This window comes from Lottia gigantea, assembly GCF_000327385.1.
Source record: "Lottia gigantea unplaced genomic scaffold LOTGIsca_81, whole genome shotgun sequence".
Lineage (NCBI taxonomy): Eukaryota > Metazoa > Mollusca > Gastropoda > Lottiidae > Lottia > Lottia gigantea.
The window spans coordinates 1,009,245-1,021,507 of NW_008710694.1; the positions used below are offsets into that span (position 1 = coordinate 1,009,245).

General features: G+C 32.0%; 1 protein-coding gene across 1 annotated transcript in view; it reads right to left on the minus strand.

The window, feature by feature from the left end:
* Nucleotides 1-9,937, minus strand: part of LOTGIDRAFT_132923 (hypothetical protein) — a gene marked incomplete at both ends in the record, with an annotated part of 53,443 nt that extends 43,506 nt beyond the window's left edge. The window contains 3 exons of the mRNA XM_009067322.1: nucleotides 9,040-9,098; nucleotides 9,620-9,669; nucleotides 9,874-9,937. Coding sequence (XP_009065570.1) covers nucleotides 9,040-9,098; nucleotides 9,620-9,669; nucleotides 9,874-9,937 — 173 coding nt within the window. The remainder of the gene's footprint in view (nucleotides 1-9,039; nucleotides 9,099-9,619; nucleotides 9,670-9,873) is intronic.
* Nucleotides 9,938-12,263: the final 2,326 nt, after the last annotated feature.

A 12,263-nucleotide genomic window follows, 5' to 3' on the forward strand; every position in this document is an offset into this window, starting at 1 on the left:
TCCAGTACTCATGAAATGACTACTAAGTAACCATTGATGAACATTTAAATTTGAAATAAAATAAATTTTTAAGAGTAGCTTTTCTGTAGGCAATGCCATGCAGTGTGCTAAGAGGAAAATCTTTTTGCACGCCATTCAAATTTGAGATTCACTTATAAAAGTTACGGTGGCGGTCTCCACTTGTATGACCAGACAAACTTACACTTCAGGAATACTAGCACTGTGACTTGATTTCTAAAATCTGCATTCATGATGGAGACCACAAAGCTAATTTAAAAGTATTTTTAAGAGGTTTTCTTAATTTTTTAAGTGTATTGGGGACACTGATAGCTTCAATTTGCTCCATCCCAATTTTCATTTCGACGTCTGTGGTTCTTCCAATTCCACTAAAACTAAATTATGACATCACTAAAGGGGAAATACCGGAAGTTACTATTTCCCCTCTAGTGACGTCATAAAACGTGTTAGTTTTAGGAATTGCAAGAACTACAGACGTCGGAATGAAAATTGGAATGGTGCAAATTGATGCTATCAGTGTCCCAGATACGAATAAAAAGTTTAGAAAACCTTTTTACAATCCCTTTAATGCTCATCTTGTAGCTTATGACATACATTATATAGCAGTCGATATCAGTGCAGCTGACACATTAAAAGTTCAAATGCTGTGGTAACAAATGAAAATCAGACATGAAAGACTGTGTGTTATTTATTGACTGTACAAACCACAAATTCACTTTACTCATCAAAACATTTCATAATTTATGATCATTCTATCTTAGATTTCAATGTTTCCTACACGACAGATTTAGCTAAAAAAAAAGTACAACAAATAAGGCTTTAATAATCTTAAGACATTTATGAGTAACCAGATATGACAAATATGACAAATATTTCTAGCTTGTATAAGATCAGTTTTTTCCATCTTCACAATGTGACTTGCATAACCACCTTTCTTTTATCCCTGATTGTAGAGAATTGATTTTCATTGGATTGTACACCAGTGAATACAAACAATCATAGCCCTTGACAGATGCCTTAGTTTTAGTGGAATTGCAAGAAACACTGAAATCTGAATGAAAAATTCAATGGTGAAAGTGAATTCTATCAGTGTCCCTAATAAACATAAAAGTTCAGAAAACCTCTTTACAATCCCTACAATATACTGTAAAACCATCAGGCACCTGTAATAGAAGGTATGTATTAAGAAGGCTAGCCAGGTGCCAATGTTCTGAATACCTGAATATATACCTGCTACCCTGGTTTACCCTAGTTATAGTACAGAGAAACTAGGTTAATTGTATATAGACTTGCCAATAAGTAGAACATACAGTTATACAGTGACTTACAGAAATATACACCAATATGAGGAGTATAACATTTGAGAGAAATATACACCAATATGAGTATTATCTACTTGTATTCAGTATATCATGTCTTTAGAGAAATAAACAGCAATATTTGATAATTACCTACTTATATTCAGTATAACTAAATGAAAAAAAATTTTATAAAATAAATTATTCCCATGAAATAAAGAGTGTGAGAACAGCTGTTGGAGGGCAACCACAGTTATTCCAATGCTTGGCCAAGTAAGTACATTAAAGTCAAATTGTTTGCCAACACAGCACAGCTCAAAGTAAATTGTAAGACCATCTAAGACTCCAAAATATAATCATGGTACTATCAAAACATCAATTAACTTTGGAAGAATAAATATAATAAACACTGTTAAACTATTTCTAACCTTTATCGCTCGATGTACTATTTCTTCATAGTCTAGCCAATAATAGATATAAATTGTTTCTATAAAAATATGACAATAAGTAAATATTAGACAAATTCAATACATAAAGATTGATTAAATATAATGTCATACAAACATAGATATTGTCTAGTAAAAATATATTTATAGAATGATATTATTGTATATCATGGTGACTAATCATGGCAAAATTCAACATTGTCAATAAGTTTTCAGAGTCTGTTTGTTTACTGAAATGAAATTTAGCCTTACATCGTACTTTCCTGTACAATCTTAGGCTTTAAGGGAATGGGCACAGCCACATAGTGCGCAATGGGGGAAATTTAGTCAGGACAGTGGCAAGTCATTATTCACAACCAAACACAGCTGATATTGGGGCACTTTTAAATGACTACATCCCTCTAACACGGACATACAATCACTGCTTACTGTTATGATCTAGAAAGGAAATGCTTTGACACATATCATCTCCAATCCCACTGACATAACATAGTTTACTAAAAGCAGTCAAGCCTTTTTGATCATATACAGGTCAGTAGGTAGACGACTAGATGTTAGTACAAGAAGAACTGGATAATTGAATATAAGAAAATTGAAATGTAAACAAGAGATAGTGATAGAGGTATATATAAAGATATAGATAAGAATGTTAAGTACCATGGTATATCAACATTGAGTATTTTATATCTCTACATCAGCAAATCTCTATACTCTAAATATTTTACATAACTTATACAGTGGGATATGGACAGATATAGATAACACAATTCTTGTGGAATACATTACTTAGGCTATAGAGTGACATAGAGATAACACAATTCTTATGGAATACATAACTTAGGCTATAGAGTGACATAAAGATAACACAATTCTTGTGGAATACATAACTTAGGCTATAGAGTGACATAGAGATAACACAATTCTTATGGAATACATAACTTAGGCTATACAGTGAGATGAAGGTAACACCATCCTTGTGGAATACAATCCTAGAGAACTCTAATCGAAATGTCACTCATATAAAATCAGTAAATGTATTCTATAAGAATTTTGTTATCTATGTCTAACCACCTTTACTAAATACCTAGGAATACACCATACCCACTTATATATCTACTTATATCCAAACTAGTCGAAATCCCAATCAGATATCAACTATGATAGGAATGTAGTCTGGGAAGTTAGAGGATTAGAACAATAAAGTGTAGATAATGATGTGCCAATATCAATTTTAGTCACCATTAGCCGTTCAATTATATTGTCATGGGTCGTGGGTCTTCAAATTGCGACAAAAAGAAATAAGAAGATCAAATTTCAGAGCCAGTGCTAAATGTCCATCACATACTGGATTGCTATATGCAGAATGTCTGAATGTCTGAAATCTATCTACCAATTTTAATTGTCCTATCATATGTCCATGTTATAAGTGCCTGTCTGCCTGAAGGTCTTATGAACAACGTTATGTCTTGCCTGAGGCAGGTAGACCTGAATACCTGACAAGTATATACCAGTACACAGTATAACTTTGATAAAATACCTTACTACAGATTATATTCACAGAAATTCTTCATACTTATATTTATACTGATATATAAATATCTCTCTATAGTTAGACTTTCTGACTGCTATAAAAATTCTACATTAAACTAAACATAAGTTGAAAAGTATGATCAAAATGCTAGAGAGGTTAACTCTATTTCAAACTTGTTACACTCTTAGTTATTTTACTTACTTGCAGCAGTGAAATCATTCATACACATTGCCACTTTGAATGGTACATGACTTCAAATTTAAATATTTTTCATGTGGAGTGATCATATTATATTGCATAAAATCAATAAAATTTGTATGGATATGACCATTAGAAAAATATCTAATGCATGTAAAATGAGAAATTGAATATCTAATATGAAATTATTCATCAATTCTGTCTATGAACAGACATACATTCTAAATTTAATAAAAAATTAAAAAACTCCACTGTCAAAATAGTTCTTCAAATACATAAACTGTAGAACAAATGAGAGTAAGGTTATTTACCTTCTTAATTCATTTTTTAAATGTGTCATGTCCTGTTATGTCTTTGATCACAATATAGAATTATTTGTTAATAAAAAAGATTATAATTATAGAAAAATACAGATTTTAAAATTCAATTTTAAAGGAACATTCCATTTTTTTGTAGGTCTAAAAGTGGAGTTCCCCTTTATAATCTAACTGGTCAAGATATCTCTATCCTGTCCAAAAAAAGAGCACTTGACTGTTCCAAAAAAATATCTAATCGTTGTATTAGGTGAAATTAATTATACAATATGAACATTCTGTCTTTGAAAGGAAGATACACAATCTATTTATATACAGATTTTTATTTTCAATTTTAACCTGTAATTGGTCAAGATTTCTTTATTTTGTGAACAAAAAGAGCACCTGACCAATAATAATTAAAAGTTGTCTGTTAGAGATGACAAGATCAATTTCACAAAGAAAATAAATTGTATCAGTGAATTTGATCAAAACAAGAGGGGAATAAAGATAAAGAAGAAGTTATTAGGATAACATGTGTTGAGCTTGACAAAGACTAGAGACAAAGAAAGTTGAAAGACATTCAACTGTGATGTAAAATGATAAGTATAGAATGTACAGATGACATTCTACATGTTCACCCCTTCCACATGTTTCCTAGCTAAATATAACTTTCTTTGTGCACTAGAGTATAAATAGTCCAGTTAGTGGGTCACTTAGACTAGTCCTCCTACAACTTGTCTATGTCTACTCTATTTTATTAAGCTGAATAAAAATCTACAAATATAGTGTATTTACCTTAGACAAAATTATAAATATCCAAAAATATCCTTAAAACTGAGAAATAATCCAAATATCTAGACACCATTTAATGTATAGTAGCTACCATACATCTTTCAGTTTAACTAGAGTACTGAACAAAAGCCCAGTCGTGGGTTCAAAGGGTCATGTTACCATATATAGATAGGGATCATTGAGCATGCTCAATGGTGAAGTCTGGTCACTGGCCTAAAGGGGGTGTGGCTACTAGTCAAAAGCTATGATTTATTTTGTTAGTGGTATTTAGGGTCTTGGGGTGTAAGTGGCAGGCCAATGTTTTAATAAATAGCTCCCCTGGGATTATCATGTCAAAATTCATTCACAAGTTATGACATGTGAGTGAGAAAGTTTGTTAGGAATGTGAAGTATTGATTTGAAGTGAAGGGAATGTAAAGAGGATTTCTAAACTTTATAATTTGCATAATGACCATTTATAACTTCTATTTGCATCATTCCAAACTATCACAAAAGCTAATAAATAATATAAGTAGGATTTGCAACTTTGACTTGATAAAATGCTTCCTTTTAATGGAACTGAAAGACCCATAGATGTTTGTCTTGACTGAAAATTTTAATGTGGAAAAAAGAAGGCTGATATATTTCTAACATAACACTAAAGTCTACCAAGGATTTCAAACTGATAAGATGTGACGGGGAAGATACTGTAGATCAAGGTCATTGATAATAATATATTTTAATTAATTTAATTAAACAATGCAAACAAAGACTAATTAATTGTAACTTGTTCAAATATAAAGTTTTTTACCATGCCTTTAGGAATGTTGAACTCTACATACGGACATTAATAGAAACACTTCATTTCAAGTTAAATCATATAATTTGTTCCTTGACATTCAAATAAATATATCCAAAATTAGTTTTATAATAAACAACAACATCATTAACAACAAAGACCAGCATAGATTTCATAAAGAGTTGCCTCCAGACATAATGAAAAGAGTACACATCAGGTTAGAAACACTAAATTCCAGTATTTCTGAGTCTTCATAATGTCAAGCTATTACAAACTTTGTCTCATACTTAGACTGTAATAGCCACTATTTTTGTATCATAGAATGCAGCGATTTGATTGGATTGTATGCAAGCGGATACAACCGAAAAGAGCCCTCAACAGAAAAGCTGTCAACATCATGGCTTTATGTTTACAGAATTTCTGTGGAGGTCTTTTATTGGCTATATTCGCTAGAGTACATACAATCAAATTACTTTATTTAACTTCCATGATACAAGAAAGGTGACTTTTACAGTCACGGTAGAAGTATGAAGTTATTAAAAGCTTGACATTGTGAAGGTATTTCTGGGGACCTAGACCTAATACACAGTCTGGGAAATATACAAGGTAACAGTCTAGATAGATCCAGGTGGAAATAAACAAGGTAAGGTTTCTACTCAGGATCATCAAATTGTGTAGAATTGTGTCAGCAACGTATCCAGAACCATGTATTCATTTCGTCAAATCTCTACTGTGAGGCGCTTATCTATTATCTTGCATCTTATGTCATATTGGACACCATTCTTATCTATTCATGGCTTAAAGGGACATTTTGGGGGGTTGATTTTAGTCTTGAATATATGTAAATAGTCTTCAGAAGTACTAAAAAATGTACGAAAATCACAAAATTCCTTTAAAAATACTTCAAACTAGGAATTTTACACACTATTTCTATATGTCTTTTAATGTATCACAGAGTATCTTAAAATGACGAGTCGTCATTTTAACATTCAATCAAATACAGATAATTCTGGACACACATGATGGCTCAAATTTCGACAGTTAACTGTTAACACTACTACTGATTAGCTCTGCTAAAATATTACAGTTTCTGAGACTAAGGTACCTGTTTCTTTAATTCATAATTGGAAATTATCATGCTTATTACATTTTTATAATTGAAATATAAATAAAACTTGACATTTCCTTTATTACACAAGTTGGTATTTTCTTGTCAAGATAACATGAACCCAAACACCTTTCTACAACTGGTTAAACTAATGCCTGAGGTAAAACAGACGACATGTACAACTTGGCTTCTTCCTGCTGATTATCTCTCTAAGCCATCATTTAACAAGACTATAAGATAAATTACTTACAATTTCTCTTCCTTTTAATCTTAATTAAGACTAAGAACCTAGTTTAACATTCTTCTACAGAAGCTCAAGGGAAAGTTTATCATTTACAAGTAGACATTTCTGACTTTTCAACCATATAATTATACATAATTATACCATACATAACAATTAACATTTTCATAAATAACTACCAAGGTTTACTCAGAACATTATTCAGCATAGGTTGATACACTCTTGTGCTTTTTTAACATCATAATAACTTTCTTTGTGTTAAATATAGAGATTCAGTTGGTTAAAAGGTAACAAATTACTATCCAACAGAAGGCACGAGGATAAAGAGGAATTACATTTTCAAAGGGACTGATTTGAAAAGCATCCTTTATACACTGTATAAGCTTATATTGTATCAAACCTTGGAAAGAGCCCCGTCTCTTAACAATTTTAAATAAATTTGGTCAAGAACTTAAAACTGAATTCTACAACCCAAAACTTTTATTTAATTCCTATACTTTTTTTTAAATATTTCTTAATCCCCTTATCACTAAATTGAAATAAAAGATAAATTTGACCTAATTTAGCACCTGGTTAGTTGTGTAGATCTATTGATTTTGTATACAATGATTAGAGAATTAGGCTAAATATATAGGTCACACTGACCTAGTAATCAACATTATTGAAGTAAGGACAAATAAACCATTATGGTTTCATCTACTAGAATTGATGGAAAGAAGACTTTAATATTGAATAGCTTTATTGTAATTTAACTTGCTATGTCAAAACAAACTTGATCTTATTTTCTATCTAGCAAATATCTTTTATATGTGACCTTGGCCAGTGCTTTCAATGTTTTATCACACTATGAATACTAGAAAATACTACCAGTAAAATGTTAATCCTTGACTGTTTTGCACTATTTGTTTTTGGATGAGGGCAGAGGGTAAGGGTGATAACTCTACTTCATATTAATACAAATAACTCAAATTGAACTATGCCTTCATTCTAGTGTTTGAAAGCTAAATAATACAAATTTAAACCAATACTGAGAAAAAGAAATAACTATATAGAATATGTACAGAAACCCCCAAAAAAGGCTACTTATGAGTACCCAGACAAAGTGGCTTATTGGAGTTTATAGGCACACAAAAAATACATGAAACTCTGAAAACAACTGTACCAGCTGTAAAATTAGGTTAAGTAAGATAGAACTGTAGTCTATCAATATTGAGATATTGACCTCAATCAATCAATACTGAGAACCTAGATATCTTGTATACAGTCTGACCTTTATTCAATCATATTGTGAATTACTTCCTACAGTCTACTGGTTTATAATGAAAACAGGCCATGCTTCGTTCCCATTGCTGTCTGTCTGACCTGAATCAGTTGAATTGCCAGCCAAGATAAAACATGGTTAATTGATATTTACAACATTACAGTGATGTCTCAATTGTGTGAAACAAAACATGTCAATGCAAAGCTAGACACAGACAACAATTCTTCATCTGTTTAAAAAAAAAACTTTTTTTTTTCAAAATTATGTGTTCATGTTCTGATTAGCAGCACACATTTGACATTTATCAAAAGAAACAATGTTTCACAGACAAAAGTCTGGCACTTGCTTCAGGCTTTATACTACAAGAAGAGAAATAAGTGGAATAAGTACAATTCATGCATGTTGACATTGAATAAGGGTTTTACATCTGAATCTTCTGCAATCTGCACCTTGTAAAAGGCTTATGTGAGAATAAGAGCAGACTATAAGACCAACTGATTCATTGAATTATTGCTCATTCTGACAAAATCTATTGTAAACTGAGTTATACAACAATTTTCCTATTAAGGTACAAGGACAATAATGTTTCTAATCATCAAGGTTGTATAGATATTGTAGTTCTATAGCACATGTGTAGACAATATTCACATGAGATACTTCAAAATGTAGGAACAAAGATAATTTAGAGAAGGTGGGAAATGATGTGATTGGTTTATCTTTTGCTTTCATTATAAGCTTATCAGAAGCAATATGTTATTTTGTGTTTCATTTTCAAAAGAAACTTAAGGCTAAAATGTTTTTGAGGTAAACTTTACATGTATCTAGAAGTAAAACCAGGGACAGCATACTAGGTAATGTAGTAGGTGAAAAATTCCCAATTTCCCTGCTATCTTGTGTTTACGACATGTATATTTTAGTATGAGAATGTAAGATTCTAATAAATGTATAGATGTTTTTGTACGAGATTTTGATTAGTGTTTGGCGATGTTTGTGGGGAAAATATTGCTAATGAGAAAGCAAGTTTCTGATTAGTGTATATATGTTTGTAGTAAAAGTTTCAAGATTTACTTACCAATTAAATGAATTATAATGATAATATACCAGGCCCAACCCGTATAAAAATGCTGTATTCTAAAAATAAAAGTGTTGTATATTATCTATCAGTAGTGCAAATCAAAAAAAGATAGCTGGACAGATGAGGTAACATACACCCACTGGAAGCCATCAGAATTCATGACAAGCACAACTTTTCTCACATAAATGAACTTCAGATTAGGAAGCATGCGTTGAAACTTTATCTAAAAAAATTTCAATCAATTTCAAACTTGACAAAAATATCATCAATATACTTCTGCATACCAATTGATATGTATTTTTACTTAAAATTAAAGGGCAATAACTCAAAAACGTCACTGGAATTATAGCCAATTTACAATTGCCTGGAGAGCTCCATAATCTACACAAGAATATCAAGATGGGACAAATAGTCTCCTAACGAAATTACAGACCAAATTCAAATGACAAGGGCAATAACTCAAGAACATTCATCAAATTAATTCCAATTTCAAGGCTGATCAAGATGTCCGTACACTGTTCACAATTAAGTAAGGACAGTGGCCGAAGAGTAATCAGCTAATTAAATTGTTCCTTACCTTCCAATTGTCAGCCTGTAGATTGAAATACTTCTGATAAGCTGATAAAGCTGAAATCATAAATGATTAATAAAAATATGTTATCAATTTCAAAAAATTTAATGAAGATTTTGTTCTGTAAGGTATATTACATTAGTCATATATTTGTTAAAGATTATACCTACTGGAAGGATAAGGATTGTTAAGCCTAACAATAAGAGTTATCCAACTTGAGAAGGAAGTTATATTATAAAACTTCTTAACATAAGTCTTACCTTTAGCAAATTGCTCTAATAATAAATTCAGATGACCCAGGTGACAATATATAGCTGGATCTAAATATGGTAGATTATCTCGATCACTTTCAGCATTCACTGATTTGATATGTTCACGCAAAACTGATTCATAATGAGATATGCCCTGCAAAATTTTTTTAAAAGATTATAAATAATTTAATGCTAATTTGATTTTTGTTACGGGAGTTGACCTCCCTTGTTTAAAGTGTTGATTATCCAGCTATTTGTGCAACAACTTTCGAGTCAACATCAGCAGTCTCCGTTGGTTCACGAAGAATGGAATTAGAATGAGACCAAATGTGTGCAATAGTTTGTTATGAATGCACGTGCGCGCTCCACCAATCAGCAGCCGATGTCTGACTATATCAACCAAACTACGCATACTGATCGACACAACATATTTGGTAGTTACCCTGAACGTACGACCGCTTAATTTTAAGTACGGTACTTTATATCTAAGTGTATATATGCCATACCTCAATTCCGCTATGTTTTGATATAATATTGAAGGCATGGCAGTGATGCCTATTCATTAATTTCTCTGTAATTTTGTTCAACCAATGTAAGTTTATTTAATAATTAAATATGAACAGCATCACATAATGTACAGGCATTGTCGAGAAATCAAAGGGATTTCCAATATTAAGATTTGACTTTAATCATAGAATTGCTGGTGAGTGATCAACTGAGCCTTCTTCGTATGTAAAGCAAGCTATCAGTTAATAGTACCATATGTAAGGTTAGTTAATAGTCTACATCTCCGGCACAACTACAACTCTGTCTAGTAGCAAACACTAACATGAACATAACTATACTTTACATATCATCAATTAAAAATGCCTTAAAATGGAGTTATTTCCCTTTTATTTACCTTTTCCAGTAAAACCCTTTTTCCTGCACCACTTTGTTCATCTAACTTTATGAAACCAAATAAACAGCTAGAAAAAAAACAAAATCAATTCGTTCAAAAGGTATCTTTTCAATATAGAGTTGTAGTCTAATAAATTATGCAAATAAATAGGCCATTTGTCTGGCCTGAAACTTATCCTCCTAACCTAAAGAATCAGTCTCAATCCGGACAGAAGTCAGAACTTCAACTAACCTGTCATATTCCTCCAAATCTTTCAACTCCTCTGCTGTCAATGTCGATCCCGAGGCTTGAGTTGTCATCGCTGATTACTTAACGACGATTCCGAGCTAATCTGTTCACTCGTTTTGATCACAATTCATGCCTTTACTCCAAATATACCGTTAGAAAATCGGCATGCTTTCATGCACTTCTCGATTCTCGAGCCAGCCCAACCTGACCTACTTATCAACCAATCACATCACGGAAATTTGAGGATACAGGAAAATTTTGACTTCTTTGTTTTAGAAAATTTACACCGACAAGAAAAAAGCCCATTATATGTTTATTCTAAGTACTGTAGTGGACTGTTTCTGACGGAAACTGAATGCAAAAAAGTAAATTGGAAAACATCAATCGATTTACAATCATTTTGATATTGAAACCATAATATACCATAAGTTTTCAATTACGGTCAAAGGGGAATAACTCTAACAAATCCTAGCTAACTAGACCACTGTTAACTGACTCTGTCGTCCCTGTGCCATGAATTTTGCCTGTATCTGACGAAAGGTGACTGCAAAAAAAGTAAATTTGAAAACATCAATCGATTTACAATCATGGATATAACAACCGTAAACCAAAAGTTTTCAATTACGGTCAAAGGGGAATAACTCTATTTAACAAATCCTACCCAACTAGACCACTGTTAACTGTCTCTTTCATCTTGACTTTTTTCCCCTCTTTTCCCCTTTCCTTCTAGCTCGAAGAGTTTTTCAATTTTTGGCCAACCTAACGGTTCAGAAATAAATGGTCCTGATTGTATCTGCAAAGTTTTCAACCTGACTTGCAACTGTCACAGAAGCAGGTCCAAGGGTCTGACATTCAAATCATCCCAACCAATTTACCCCTACCTCTTCGAGTATCTTCTCTTCTTTAACAGTCTCTTCTCTTCTTTTACAGTCTCTTCTCTTCTTTTCGAGTCTCTTTCTCTTCTTTTTAGTCTTTTCTCTTCTTTTCGAGTCTCTTTCTCATCTTTTCCAGTCTCTTTCTCTTCTTTTTAGTCTGTTCTCTTCTTTTCGAGTCTCTTTCTCTTCTTTTTAGTCTTTCCTCTTCTTTCCTAGTCTCTTTCTCTTCTTTTTAGTCTCTTCTTTTCTTTTTGGGTCTCTCCTCTTCATTTGTAATCTATTCTCCACTTTTCCAGTATCTTCTCTTCTTTTTGAGTTTCTTCACTTCTTTTTAGTCTCTCTCCTCTTTTCCTGTCTCTTCCCATCCTTTTCAGTCTCTTCTCTTCTTTATAGTC